Source organism: Epargyreus clarus, unplaced genomic scaffold (genome assembly GCF_041222505.1).
Source record: "Epargyreus clarus isolate Ecla_fem2 unplaced genomic scaffold, WU_Ecla_fem_2.2 ptg000006l, whole genome shotgun sequence".
In the NCBI taxonomy this organism is placed as follows: domain Eukaryota; kingdom Metazoa; phylum Arthropoda; class Insecta; order Lepidoptera; family Hesperiidae; genus Epargyreus; species Epargyreus clarus.
In genome coordinates, this window is record NW_027332214.1 from 10,886,974 (window position 1) to 10,902,693 (window position 15,720).

Genomic DNA, 15,720 nt, shown 5'->3' on the forward strand with positions numbered 1-15,720 from the left:
ACTTTTCACTTGTCAGACTTGGATGATGATCCACTGAGCAAGGAGGGCTGTCATACGAGGTACCAATCATCTCATAAAAATATAAGTTAACTCACCGGAATCTACATGTGAGGTCCTCCCTGAGCGCATTGAGCGCGATCAGGGACGCCGGCACGTTATTTATCTCGGCGATCTCGCCGTAGAACCAACCCAGTGGGATCTTGCACTTCATTGCCGACATGCCGTAGCGACCTATGGTCGTGATCTGTCAAAAATGATTTTCTTTTTAATTCACCTCTTAATTTAGCACTTGGAGGTAATGACATATTATATTGCTTCAACTATGCGAGTATACACCAATAAGCTTAAGATGGTAAATGAAAAAAATATCAGCTGTGGGAGTTATGTGGATTTCTACGTTTATTTTACTATACATACAAGATTAGTTTTAGGTCAACATTCAAATGTGGATTAGTAAACTGCATTGGTAACTGTATTTTAATTAAGGTTAAAGCAATAATTGAATTCAACAACGCGTAACATGATTACTAAAAATCTGCGATGCATAGGTTTCTAACCACCAAAATAATATACTAAAAAAATCGCCTTACGTCTTTTCATGGACATGTTTTTGTAATCTATTTCACTCGAACTAGCTATATTACGACAACGACCATAACCACTGACATTATGCGAACGATGTGCGGGCGGAAGCTACATAAACACACAATACCTTCATGTAACGGCACAGCGGCGGCGGCTGTATGTCTGTGAGCACGAGGTGCTTGGTGGCGATGTCGGTCGCGAACGCCAGCTTGGCGCAGTCCGTCTCCTCGCCCACCGTCCAAATGTCGATGCAGAGCGTCACCAGGTCCGAGCACGACGGTATTATCTGAATGGGGATTACACATCGCTCAATTTAAGCGTAAAATAGATTTCTAATTGAATATCCCACAGATAATTAGTAAGGGGAATGTTATAAGTAATAATTTGTAGAATTTCACTTGAAACTTTGTACAAGTTATATCCTTTTTGTGATTTTGTTTGTTGAAAATGAAAATTTTCATTTGGCAATTCTATATTGAAACACATACATAATATAAAGAATTAGGGTGCGGTTTGAATACACAAACAGGAGATTAACAAGTGTAATTCATATTTAATCATTTACTTCTATATTACTATACTAATCATATTGTATAATGGGAGTAATCCCAATCACTTATTGGATTAATCGCAAATCGTAAAAATTATTATGTTACTAGTGTTATTAGTATTTCATTTAATTACTTTAATATTTTATACCGAAGCAGTATGTAGTAATTCATAAATATCATGTACAAGTCAAACACGGAAAATCGTCTAAAAATCAGTTTATATTATTTAAAGCCATAAAGCTATACCACGTCAGTGAGGCGCACGGTGTGCCCGAGGTCGAGCACGATGTAGCGGCGCGCGCCCGAGTGCATGCGCTCCACCAGCAGCGTGTGCTGCGGCGGCCGCGTCACCAGCCCCGCCCACGGGATGTCGCACTGCTCCTGGTCCTGAGTGACATACCATTTTTGTAAGAAAATGTAATATAAACAAAAATATTATACATTGTGGTCGGGTCTTAATAATTGTCCAAAATTTTTGAATTTAACTGAACGTTCAAAGTGGGTAATAATTTAGTTCAAAGATTTCATGACATACATAGAGGTGAAGCTAATATAAGCATATTAAACATCCTCGTAAAACAATCAAACACCAAAGTTGTTTGTTTGAATAATAAATTCTCAAGTTTGGTTTTAAATAGTATGCTCTATAATACAAAAAGGAAACACAAAACATTTTAAATAAAATATAGCAAATTATGACTTGCGCTAATACCGTTTAAATGGCAGTCGCAATGTCCTTAGGAATGAATAAACTCCGTATCAGGTCCTAAATAGCACAGACTCTTCACGGTAAAAATAGAAGAATCGATAACGAAGCAACGCCCAATCTTACAAAACCGATTTAAAATGTCCGTATGTATCACTGTACGAGTAAAGAATTAAAAAACTCGTATTTAATAGATAAATAAAAAGCAAATATCTGTTCTACTTCGAAGGAAATAAGACCTTATAAGATTGCAGCAATCAGCGGTAAAGGGTGTGGCGTAGTCTAAAACTGACTACAAAAATAATCATAGTTCATGCATCATTTGTAAAAAAATCAAGTGTCTATCTATTACGATTTAAGAGATAAAGCCCAGTGACACACGAACAGACCGCGGAGGGTTTCGTTTTAACTTTTGAGTACGGAATCCTAAAAATCATTCTACAAGAGGGCATTATAGATATATTTCAGAACATTTGAGTTATAGGGTAATAACATTATTATTTTCTAAATTAAAAATCACGCTATAACAGTTACGCCTTATTGAAACTAAAAAGCAATAATTATTTGCAATCTAGTAACTTGCGATGAACTTTGTCTTTGTTTTTGATAATTCTTCAAAATTATGAATTAAACTGAACGTTCAAAGTGGATAGAAATCGGGTTCAAAGATTCCGTTACTGTTACTTACATACATACAACCCAAGCTAATAAAAGCGTGTTAATAAGTGCAGCTATTTTATTTTCCCCATTATCAATTGCGATGTCTTGGACGGAAAAGTAAGAATAATCTAGCTCTTAAACAATACGCGGGCAAAACAGTGTCCGTAAGGTTTCACTTCGCTCGCTCATTATCAACAGGTAAAGAAGGTCACTAGACTCTTATCCCGTTTTTTGTTATGATGCAGAAGTAACAAGTGTTTTGGAAGCAGAAGAAAACTGCTACAGATAACATTTATAGCCGATAATTCGCTTTAAAAAGAGTTAACAAAACTTAATTATTGTTTCAAAACGCATTTTTCCATAAAAAGTACAACAAATGGAGGTTCTTCTAATTACAACGATAACACGAATTTACGACAAAACGTACGTAATAATACGTATCTAGCCGAAAACGCGTTATTTACTTTAAAACTTAGCCAAAGGACTACTGAAACCAACATTTTTAATTCATCGAACAATAAACAAAATTACTTTCAATAGACTGAAACCAGGACACCTATCTCGTCCGTCTGGGGTCATGAGCCGCGCGCAGCCGGGCCAGGTCCGAGCTGAGTCGATCGAATCAAACACACTATATTCGTAGTAGTAGTGCATACATAGCTGCACCGCTAAGGGGTGTTGCACCGACGCTTTACGATCGCGCCCGAATATTTCCGATCTAACCTTTGTCCTTTCATGACCCGCGCATATTACTAGCGCATCACATCGAATTGATCATGTACAAAGGTGTCTGCCATTAAATACCTATGAAATTATGAGTTTTTGCTAAGTGATGAAAAGCAAAGTACATTGAACATGAAACTTTTTCTGATGACGGAAGCAGGTTTACGTGCCCAAAACATCGCCTTCATCCATACCAGGGCGGTTGTTAGGTTACGAATTACGATACATTCGTCTCTTGGGAGATTACTTTTAAAAATTATTAAAGCCATCAACAAAAGGCTTTGAACATTGTTTCGAGATTTTCCACGACCTCTCTAATAATAATTATTCCAGGATGTATTAAAATGGGAATAAATGAGTAGGATGTACTTATAGGAATACATAACAGATAGGCGACGCTTAACAATACACTTAACACTTATCGTTTTTGATAAAAAAAACTTTTTCAGTACAAACCTGACATTTATTCTAGGTCAAAGGTTCTCAAACCTGATACATCTACCGCCTACTACAATAAATTATATCAGTCTCAAAATTTAAAATTAAAAACAAATCAGTCCTCGCCCACTAAACCAACTCAACGCCTCCCAATTTTCATTAGGTCGTAGTTTATAACAAAGTGCCATTATCGCCCACATTAAGAGACATTGTTGTAAACCATTAAAAGTTTTCTGTAGACTTAGATTTACCAGCGACATGGCAAGGCGTGAAAAAATTCCTATACGCTTTAAACAAATACAGGATGTATTTAGTAGGTACTACAATATGCAGATAATACGTGCTTACCTCACTTACGTCACTCACTCATACGCATTACTTATTCATTAAAATGACTAAACCGGTGAACGCATATGGTTAAATTAAATGAACAGTAAGAATCTTTTGTCTTTGGGAACAACATTTAATTTTATGATTATAAAGTTATATACTTATTAGAAAAGAAACAAGTGTATATTGTAATTTATGTCTCCTAACTATAGTAAAAGAGTAACATCCTAATTATATATTACAAATATAAAAAACGAAATATAAATAAAACACATTAAATCAGTACATTTTCTCAACATTTACCCAGTAGAAGCATTACATTGTGAAAATATTCCTAATTAATTTATCGCCATACCAATGATAATTATTTCACCAATTTTATTTTATATATTCTAGTTCTAGTATATTTTATCTATTCTAGTTAAACGAAAAACATATTATATGATTTAACGAAACTCTTAATATTCGAGCGTTTTAATGTTAAAATGAGATGGACCCAACTAAGGAGAAAGCTATATAAAATTATTTATACGACCTTACCCTCGTGAACATTCTAGGAGAAAAGCATAACAAGTAGCAAATTAAACAACGCACGATTCATAATTTTTATGTTAATGTCGGAAGGAATGCATACATGAAGTGGCCGTGCTATTAGCATGTTGGCATAGTTCACGATATTGAAAAGAAATAAGGAAAAGCGAGATAAAACTATTCTAAAAAAGAACAGGGTGTCATGACCAACTAAGGGTTAAAAAACCTAATTTTAAGGTGCACTATTTAAAGGGAAGTTTATTTAAAAATGCAACATAATTGAAGAAATAGACATTTTCAGTGCCATATTATATGTTACCTTAAACATTTTGTCTTCGGAAAAGTCATGTCTATCTTGTGGGTCACATTCCATTAGTGAGCTGTCGATTTCTTCGAGGGAGTCGGGGTCCTGAGACGATTGCTTCATTTGCCCCTCTTTTACTACATATGACCACAGCTATAGGAAGAAATACGTGTATCAAATTGTGTTACATAAAACTAAATTACTTTACTATATTTGGAGGAAGGCGAAAAGTATGGGGCTTAAGATAGCATGTAAAATATTTAGAGCATGTGTTAGGGATGTCGATATTAGCGCTGTTAGATACAGTCACTACTTTTTTGTGGTTGTTACCGTCAGTTGTTAACCCTAATTCCTAAAAGAGTCGTTATTACATCCTCGAAAATAAAAACCTTTGAGCAACAATAAAAAACTTTACGCGTTGCTAAATAAGTTCTACATGATAACACCTCGACATTGTAACGTAATTATCGACATTGTGGTTAATTTCCACAAAACCACAACGCGGAAACCGTGTATAGTATTTACGGACAAAGAGGGGGGACCGATTACAGTATTTGAATGAGGGATCGTGTATAGTGGGATTTTGGGGAAGATTGTGGAGTGATTACCTGGTGCGCGTCGGCGGGATGCGCGCTGACGACGACGGTGGCGTGTCTCGCGGGCGCCGCCTCCAGCTTGGTGCCGTCGGAGGCCACGTGGCAGGTCACGTGCAGCGGCGCCGCCTCGGCCAGCCCCGCGCCCAGCGCGCCCACGCCGCCCGTGCCCGCCCACCACGCCACGTCCGCCGCGTTGTTGCCGCCCCCGCCGCCGCCGCCACCGCCGCTGCCGCCGCTGCCGTTGCCGCTGCTGCCGCTTGGGCTGCTCGTCTTCACGTCTGCGCAACGTACCGATGCTGTTAAGATCTTACACGGCGTGTTGTATACAATGTTGTCGACGTTGAACTTACGTCATGGTCATGACCCACCTCGAAACGAAATTCAAACGAGACTAACCTATACACGTAACGTTTAACGTTGGTTTACAGAACCTCTAATAGAAATATCATTTCAAACAATACATACAGGCCGCAATTTTCTTAAATGAATATTTATTTATTGTTATCTGTCTATTTAATAAATAATAACAAATTCAATTTTTTTTAATGTAATGTTCAATACATTTCAACAATATTTTTACACACGTTAACACAGTCCCTTTAAATTGTTTATTAATGCAATAAAGACATCGTAACAAGTACCAAGTGTATACACTCACCCATCTCAGGCGGCAGATTGAGCAGATCCTTCAGATGGTAGTCGTTGTACTTGCAGGGCGGCGGCGCGGGCGTGTCCGCGCTGATGACGCTCGCGTAAGTGATCGGCGAGGACGAGCTGCGGCCCAGCGACGGCACGTCCGACGCGAACAGCGTGCGCTCCAGCGGCAACCCGTACAGACCGAACCTGGGAGATAACACTTATGTTATAACTCTACTGATACACACTAATCTCAATTAGTAAAGACTAAAGGTAGATACCTAGATTAGTAAAGATTAAAGGTCCTCTGGGGGTATAAAATAATTACTAATGATCCGATAGCGTCTAACGCACAGCAACGCCGCAAAGCATCGTAATTAAACAAAATAGAATATAAAACCTGAAACCAGTAAACATCACACATCTTCCTCAGCGTCGTTTGTAAAGTCATTTTAATAAAATTATAATTATACTCAGATTTTCTCAATTAAAATAATTGACTGACTGACTCTACATCTGTTTATTTCAAAATTACACACACAAGTGATAATTTAAAAAAATCTGGACTTTTACCCATTCAAAAATGAATATTAGTCCGCTATTTTTAGACAACTACAAAGTGGCGGTACACTCAGCATTACTGTGACGTATTTAGCTAAATTGCTTTGCTAAAGAACTCATTCATTCGGCTGATATACTGCGAGTAAGATTTCTTGCAATGTAAATAAATGGTGTGATTTAACAACAATTCGCATTGATTGTGTAAGAGCACTTCTTTACAAATATTTCTTAATGTGTATGGTCAACTGTAATGAACTGGATCCTTGAACGAACGCGTTTGCTGAATAATAGGTTTATTTCGGTGTGTTTTTATAAAGTTTATATCGAATTTTAGCATGATACAATATTGTATAGTCCGGGTAAAACTCCACCGCGTAAAAGTCCGCTCTGAATATAGAAATGAATTGCGTCGCTATAGCAAATTGTATGACTACATCAGCTCGCAACAACTTCAGAGCGGACTAGCAGTTTGGCGCGAACTATACATATCGACGATAAATTGACTAACAAAAAAAATACAATATGAATACTATATGCAATTTGAATACACGAGCGGTTTGTTGTTGTGGAACCCACCTGGCCCTGAGCAGCTGATGGTACGGGTCGGCGCGGTCGCGGAGACACCTGCAGGCGCGGTAGAGCAGCGTCATGAGGCAGCGCACGAGCCGCGGCGCCGTGTCCTGCGGCGTGCAGTGCTGCGCGAGCGCCGCCAGCCACTTGAGCGCGCCGGGCGAATCGCACGCGCCGATCGTCTCCACGCACTCCGCCAGGTGGCGGGCGACCGTCTGCTCGAATGTTGACTTCCACGGCGCCGGCGTTTGCTTCACGCCCCTGCGAGTTGTGTAAAATTTTCATTATTCGACAAATTATCATTATCAATTGGTTTCAAGTTTACTGAATCAGTAAAAAGTTACATTGCACAGACGTTTAAACTGACTTCAAATAATTTTGTAGACTTTTTGAGTGTATGTATAGTATACTTTAAAAATAAATAATATCTTATTTTATCAAACTTGTAAAGTTTGATAAAATAAATAAATATTATCTTATTTATTTGTTAATCAATACTACTAACTACGAATCAATGACTAAATATTCATGATAGTAAATAATCACTAGAAGATTAATGAGTTCTAAAACTCAGGAGTTTAATGCCTTGCAGTTGCATGCCTTTGTTAGCAGACAATGAAACTCTCAATTCTATCTAAAATATAGTGTAAAATATTTGAAAGTAAGTATACTCACTCGATAGCAATAAGTATTATTTTGACGCACTTCTTAGCGATGCTTCGATTTGCACAGAGAATGCAATGTTTCAGTAATGCTTCGGTATGTTTCTCGATAACCCCCATGCACTCCAACTGCTGCGCTTCTATGGGATTATCGGGATCCTTATCATTCTCCGATTTAGCGAGACGCATCCTGGCTAACCTAATGGATATCACCCAGTTTATCAGGTCTAGAGCTAGCTTCCGTTCGTCGTTTTCACCCTTAATGGCTATCTCGAAAAGTGTGTCCAAAAAGCCATTCGACTCCAACATCGCAATACGTTGTTGCCTCTCCATAGGCACGTCTGTGTGCGGACTGGATCGCACCGTAATCGAGATCTGGTGTAACCAATCGCAACCTATGAAACCAGATTTTTTAGAGTTACTTTCACCGGCCTTAGCTGGCCCCTTAGCTATATCTTTAGCTGGATCGAACAGTGTCTTAATATGGATTAGGAATGTTCTTCCTCTAGCCCTATAAAGACGAGGGCTCGTCAATATCAGCGATCCTGACTGCTGAGTCAGGTCCAGTCCAGAAGAGAGAAGTAGAGGGCCAGCCAATATTTCCGCATTGTGGGCCTGTAGGTATTCTTCGCTGTTGACAGGATTTTCAAGATTCGACATATCAGCGTCGATGATCGAAAAGTGAACTGGTGATTCCGATCTATTACTGAAAGAAGCATCTTTCTTGTAACCTATACCGTGCAAATTCTGTTTCAGTAATGTCACTTGTATTATCGGCAAGTTTACAGAGTTGGCTGTGTGCAGCGTGAAACCAAACTCTACGTGAGCCAGAGATACGCTATAGGGTAGCGTCAGTTCAAGAACGTGCTCGTCCCATGTCGAGGAAGTATTCTGCAGCCTCCACGATCTATTATTCTGATGGTCTGACCTCGACCGTTGTGCTGGGGAGAGCTCGCACCAAAACCCAGGCACCACTGCGCTGTACGGTACAGTCGTGTTCATACCGTAAAAGCCCGTTAAAGATATCAGGGTCTCTAGATCATTAAGGTCCAATTGTGGCTTATTAGCAATAATTACGGGAGGTGCAGTGGGACCACAGACTTCATCTCTGGGTGCACTTTGGAGCATATCAAAATCTATATTAGCAAACTCATCTTCGTTAACATCTGCTGCTGAATCTTTCTCACCATTGTTGAGAGCGTAAAAATATATCATCCCTTGTTTGGTTGATACGCTAAGACGTTCGACCGAGGCGCAGTATATAACTGATGTGAATGGGCCCTTAGGAACCCGTTTCTCAGAGATAATATTGAAATCTGGTAACGAATACAGTCTTAAATGACCATCTGCACCTACTGTAGCAAAAGAGCGTTGGTCGCTCTTGTCGACAGGTAATAAACATAAGTCTACTGGACTCTCATTGTACGGAAGTTCCTTGTAGGATTCGGGACTATCATGCAGAGCATACACCGCCGCATGGCTGATGACTTTGTACAACAAAAAGTAAGCTTTAGCTTCAGGCTTATCAATTTTCTGAGTTTCCACACCTTCATCAATGTCCATTTTAGTGTCACCGTCGGCATCCACTTCAGCTTCTTTTTTCACTTTTTCAGGATCAATGGTAGATATAACTACTAGCAAATGTTCCTTATCCTCTGTTGGGAACAGGTGTGTTATTTTGGAGCCTTCTCCCAAATTAAGATGCTCTGGTAGACTAATGCACTGGACAGCCGTGCCGACGTGGGCCATGTGACCATCATCTTGTTGCTGATCACTGTCAGAGTATCCATCAGCATTGACGGTATTGACGATGGCCTGAGTAAACACCTTGCTTCCGCCGAACGTCGTCACTTTAATCTTATCAGCTCCCTCTCCACCTTCATACCACTTTAGATCCGAAATCTCTAATGGGCCCTGGCCAGTCATATTCAGATACTGGGTGATAGCATCACCGTGTACTGCGTCAGTTTGATCGACGAGTTTAGTGCCGACGGATTCCAAGTTCCCACTTTTCCAACTTTTAAGTTGAGTGATTTTGCCAACAAAATCTAACATGCTGCCTTGCCCAGATTCGGGTAGCTCGGGAAGCAAAGCAGTCGGTGGAGGCGGCGGTAGCACCTTGAAATGTTTAGTAAATATTATCTTTTTGGGCTCCCAAATTTTGCAGTCTTCCTTACTCGATGACGCATTCAAATTAATTACGTTACTGATTTGTTCATCTATCAAGCTGTTTGTGCACTGTGGAAGCTCTGTGTCTTCATCGGAATACTGGAAGTATATCTCGTCATATATGTTTGCATCGTCGGCACGTTGCAAGGGGCTCAAGGTAGCAACTTTTTTGCTCCCTCCCGCTTTGGAGTTTCCGCTACTTTGCGAAGTTTGTACTACAGTTGTCATAGATCCAGCTCGACTGCTGAATATATCGTATGTGAGTAAAAAGAGCATTCTATTTGGATTAGTCAGATTGCTCTTAGCTTCGTTTTGGTCATTCATAGCCCTAACACTCTCTTGAGACTTGTCTGAAGCAGAGTCAAACAAAGCTTTACTGGAATCGTCTTTAATGGGCTGATCAGTTGGTTGACCATTCGTTCTGGTAATAACAACGGCGCATATGAGAGCCGGTCTTGCTTTAGTGAACATGTTTGGGTACCGATCAGAAATCTCAGAAGGTTGAGGCTGGGGGTACACTTCTTGTTTTGGTGTCATCCCCAAGAACGCCATTGCGGTCAGTTCAAGGCCATAGGTAGCTAAAAAAATTAATAGAAATCATCATATTTATTACTCATTTGTTATTTGTTAGTACACTAAATCTGATAAATGTTTTGTATACTTACATGTGTCTTTCTCCAGACTGGCAGACCAGACCTTATTGCTGTCAGTGGCCAGTACTCCGCTAAATATGGAATCATATGGCGACAAGGGGATAAGCTTGGTGAATTTCAAGCCACAATCAAACTTCCAGATGGTGACTTTACCCTCAACAGTGCCGGTAGCAATGAGGTGTCCGGTGTTTCCCCTTGAAATGATCCGTGCGTTAGGCGACACCTGAGCGCAGGCGGTGGCGTTTGTGACCTATTGTAGATAAGTATATAATGTTACTCAAGTGCAAAGATAAACTGAAATTAAATTTGTTTTTAATTTTATCGAAAAACATTAATGTTATTGAGTGTATACATGTGTTATAAATTTTAAAAGGTTCTGCACATGTCAGGGACAAACAACATTTATAGTAGTAATAATCCGTTAGTCCAAGCTGATATATAATTAAGGTAATAATTTCGCTTTTGATCTCATTTTTAGTACAAGATACTTGTTGCACTTGTAACAAGAAAATACTGAACTAGATGAAGCAGGAACTGACCGATATAGGCACGTTGTGCGTGTACTCGCCGCGCACGAAGGGACAGTTGGGCGAGTGGCGCTCGTGCTCCACCCACGGCTCGTCCGACTTCTCCCAGCAGACCAGGCACACGGTGCACATGAAGCACATGGCGCGGTCGTCTCCGCTCGGCGACGGCTGGTGGTAGAACCCCGCCTGCGCCATGCGAGCGGGGAGCGCCCACCTGCGGCAAACGGTACGTCTACAACTCGAAAATTATATGTTCCACAAAATGTTTTTATTTCTAATGCTCTGAAGCCATAATCATATCGTACGGTTACAAACATAATTCTAATAATTATGTTTGTAACCGTACGATATGATTATGGCTTCAACATTTCATATTAATAACGGTTAGAGATATGGAAGAGCGAAGCCTCCTGCTACAGGCATTTTTAAATGCTTACTAGGATGGCACCAATCACTGCATAAATACAAAATATACAAAGAAATGTTTAGTATTAACCATGTTTTGTTATACCTAGTTATAAGCATTTCTTGAATAAATTTTATTTTATTTATTTTTTATTTTAATGCGTAAATATGGATTATTCATAATAACAATCAGTCAACTCCCTTGTTAAACTTGACAAATGCATAAGAAGTACAGTCAATTTTAAACCTATATTAAATTAAACATTTGTTACCAGAAACCTTTGTAAAAGTATTTATTTACAAATGTATGTATTTATATTAATATGCACAACTTATTTTCAATCCATCCATAAATTCTTAGCAATCTTAGTTGAAGATAAGTGCTTTATGGTAAACAAAAGTCAGATATAGTTCTAATTAACAAATATCATGAAATGTAAAGAAAAGTGGCTTTATTCTAGTTGTACAACAAAAATTTAGCTTACTTATAGTCCATGTGAGGCCATCGCTTGAAGGTCTTCTTCCTCTCAGCCTCCGAGTACATGAGTGTGCGCGAGTCCTCGTCGCGGCTACCGGGGTAGAGGTCGCTAGCGCGCTGCCCCACCGCCGACGCGATGGCCAGCGCTGGGATCTGCCGGTTCTGCCCCTTCAGCTCTTGCACCACGCCGGCCGTCACCAGCCGGAGGGTCGATTGGGGCAGCGAGATCGTCACGGTACTCCACTACAAAAAGTACATTTCGATAAGCACACAATCAAACGATCCATACTAAGACACTAATTGGCCAGTTGGAGAACTGAAACCAATGAATAATATGAATACGATATATTTAGTTGTATTGAGAACTAACACCGGAAACAAGTTAGAACTCACATAAAAAATTCAGATCTCAACACAATTTTAATAATAGCAAACAAGCATGCAATCCATCTGATGATAAGTAGCTACTGCTGCCCTTGTGTAATTAACTCCAGATAATATAGAAGTCCTACCTAAGATAAGCCATAGATGCTAGTGTTGGTACCCATGAAACCCAAGAAATAACACAAAGAATAAGTATGACTTCCTTACCACACGCTGTTATTGGGCAGAAAAGGGTGTGGAATATACTTAATATTCAATACATAACAGGAGTGTAAATAATACTGATATACAAAAGAAACAGCAACAAAAATGGTTCTGAGACAGTAAAAAAACCCAAGAGTTGCACCACATACTGTATAAATTTGTATCAAACCTTTTGCGCCTTGACGCCCTTCCGCACCGGCTCAGCATCGATGGCACTCTTCAACTCGTTGATGAAGTCGCTGAGGCCCTCGATGGAGTGGGCATCCAAGCTTTGCACGCACTGGTACAACAACACAGCCTGCCAACAATTTTCAGGTTAACATATTTGTGTTACTAGTAGTACTAAGCATAATTGTATGTTATTTTCATGTATTGATTTTAACTTAACCTTTCAATGATGTAAATTGATATTAGGAATGTTATGTTATGTTTGCAATGATGCCTTGTCCATTTGTGAATGTTTTCATAAAATTATGTAAAATTTCTATTCAGTATTAGGTTAAGTTAGATACCTCATTATTTATGAGGCAGTTGTATTTGCTTCTAAAAAATTGCTTCAAGTTACAACTAAATTTTTACTTCAGTGTAAACTTATTTAAAAAGATGCATATGCACACACTCACATCCTTTAAAATGTTAATGTTAATTTCTTTTTCATAAAGAAATACCTTCTACAAATGGTAGCGGTTGGTTGATCTATATGAAAGTACTGATACTAAATTGGAATATAATTTGCAAGACTAAAAAGTGCTTATTTGTAGGCTATTTCCAACATATTTAAGTACTCTTAGATATAAATCCGTCCTTACTAAGTTTATTTCAATGTTACAAGTGAATACCAGCAAATTCTGGTTTAATTAAAAAAACATCATAGACAATTAAAATACTGGTATAATGGCAAATTGTAACAAGCTACAAAATATTAAATTATTTTACTAAGTATCAGTCTTAACATATATTGCACAATATTTACCTAATTCCACATAGTAACTAGTATTCACGAAGACCACAAGACTTGAATTTATAATTACTTTTATAATACACAATACCTTTAAAGCTTATGTACAAACAAATCATTATTTTCTATATTCAAATTATTGATTTTATATCTGCATAGAGCAAATAAAAAAAAAACCTACCAATTTCTACTAAATTTACTATTCCATAGCAAAACATTTCTTGGTCATATTAAGATACAGGATAGCATAGTTAAACTACAAACAAAGATCAAACATTATATTAACTGTTTATTTTATGTTAAACCTATACAATTGTGTAAGAATAATAGAAGGATAATTTTCAATGGCCATTTTTTACCTAATGTATTCTAATATGAAAAAAATATATAGATCTTATGATATGCATAATGGATTTAACAAAGTATTTTGTTAGACAGTAGTTATTATTACAGATGAATGCATACCTCTGACAAAACAAGTTCAATCTTAATCACTTGGTCGGGCTTCAAGGGATGTATCGGCCGCTGTAACGCCGTGTGGAGGAGAAGTACCCCATTGTAGTCGTTCCGCGCGCTCACGCCACCCTGGTCCCACAGGAGGACACGGTCGGCGCCGGGCACGTACTCCACGCCAACGGTACCCCCCTCATCTACAACCAAGACTCTCATAAAGTCTCATAACAATCGCGGTCGGCGAACGATATAATCGACTCCGGTGTAATCGGAATTGTTTACTGTGAGCTGTCAAACCGAAACAATGTAGGACACTGAAAACCGATCCTGTTGCCCACCTACACTGACAGAATATCGATTGATCGTACATAATTTTCATTCAACATAGTACACCGGATTCTTTGTCCGAAATGTATATGCGTGTGCAACTTACCCGCTGATAGATTCGATGACTGTAGAATCACACCAGAATTCACATCCAAAACGTGTACATCACCAACGTCAGTCTTCACCAAGAGTATATTTAAATTAATATGGTACGCTAGAGAAGTGACAGGAAAGTTCATGCGTATATAGCCATCTTCGCGCAATAACAGAGAATCATCGCCCATCGTGGCCGTGAACACATCTGTCTACACTACGTTAACGCCATTTGTAATTATACTTTTTTATGTCAAATATTTTACATGAAGTGGCCAGACGTAAAATGGATGAAGGCTGTATCATGTTCCATAGAGCAAAATGTTTTTTTCGAAATTCACTAGAATGCTATATAAAAAAAGATTTTTCATAATTAACTATTATTTAGAAATACTTTGATGATATTATTATACATTTAAGCAATGAACTCTATATTTGAATAGTGTAAAACTAGAAATGCAAAAGAAATAACATCATAAAAGTAAAAAAATGTTGCTAGTTAGCAAAATAGATAAGGCCACAGACTATTTTGGTTTTATTGGCGATTCAGTTATGACTCTAGTATTTATACAGCCCTTAAATTTAAAATGGTCAAAAAATATTTTATATCACGGCGTGCGTAAATGGACGTTTTACGCACGCTTCGCGTGCGCAAAACCCCCATTTATTTATAAAATTTTATACAACACGCGGACGAAAAATGTTTTTCTGACTCGTGTGATTGCAGTCCTCGCCTGCGGCTCGGCCTGCAAACTCACACTTGTCAGAAAAAAATTTTTCGTCCTCGTATTGTAATGTACTAATATAGAATACTAAAAAATTAATTAACCACAAGTTTTTTAATCAGAAACCACCTAATAACCCATTGTTTTTAACTAACAGCAGTGTTCAAATGAATTATTAATTCATAAGGGGACTATCAATTTGATTTATATTTTTAAATATTAGATGCTCTGAGATAAATATTATAAATATTATAATTATTATATCAAATATTATATTGCTAAGTCACATGATGTGCCTGAATATTAAACGCTTGAAATGATTACATTTCCTCTAGCAACTTTAAAGTAATCGATCTGGAAAGTCCCTTCTAATTTAATTGTATGAGTCATTTTATTGTATAACTGATATTATTTTCTTATCAAATTATACAAAAAATACGTTCTTGTAAACACCCATTGCAAGTGTGCACGCCTATAACGTTATTCGTACT

At 38.3% G+C, this 15,720-nt stretch overlaps 1 protein-coding gene across 5 annotated transcripts in view; it reads right to left on the reverse strand.

Annotated features, from left to right (window-relative positions):
• The window catches only part of Bruce (BIR repeat containing ubiquitin-conjugating enzyme), a 51,720-nt gene extending 36,930 nt beyond the window's left edge, over positions 1 to 14,790 (reverse strand). For 3 of the 5 annotated variants that reach the window (XM_073074055.1, XM_073074056.1, XM_073074054.1), the window contains exons 1-14: positions 14,518 to 14,790; positions 14,097 to 14,281; positions 12,843 to 12,971; positions 12,093 to 12,328; positions 11,215 to 11,416; positions 10,688 to 10,925; positions 7,867 to 10,600; positions 7,198 to 7,452; positions 6,083 to 6,267; positions 5,437 to 5,702; positions 4,844 to 4,981; positions 1,383 to 1,523; positions 713 to 871; positions 96 to 244 (exon numbers count right to left, since the gene is read on the reverse strand). In XM_073074055.1, coding sequence (XP_072930156.1) covers positions 96 to 244; positions 713 to 871; positions 1,383 to 1,523; positions 4,844 to 4,981; positions 5,437 to 5,702; positions 6,083 to 6,267; positions 7,198 to 7,452; positions 7,867 to 10,600; positions 10,688 to 10,925; positions 11,215 to 11,416; positions 12,093 to 12,328; positions 12,843 to 12,971; positions 14,097 to 14,281; positions 14,518 to 14,695 — 5,195 coding nt within the window. In that variant the 5' untranslated portion in view covers positions 14,696 to 14,790. The remainder of the gene's footprint in view (positions 1 to 95; positions 245 to 712; positions 872 to 1,382; positions 1,524 to 4,843; positions 4,982 to 5,436; positions 5,703 to 6,082; positions 6,268 to 7,197; positions 7,453 to 7,866; positions 10,601 to 10,687; positions 10,926 to 11,214; positions 11,417 to 12,092; positions 12,329 to 12,842; positions 12,972 to 14,096; positions 14,282 to 14,517) is intronic. The other 2 variants (XM_073074057.1, XM_073074058.1) reach the window with 2 other exon arrangements.
• Between the last annotated feature and the right edge of the window lie 930 nt (positions 14,791 to 15,720).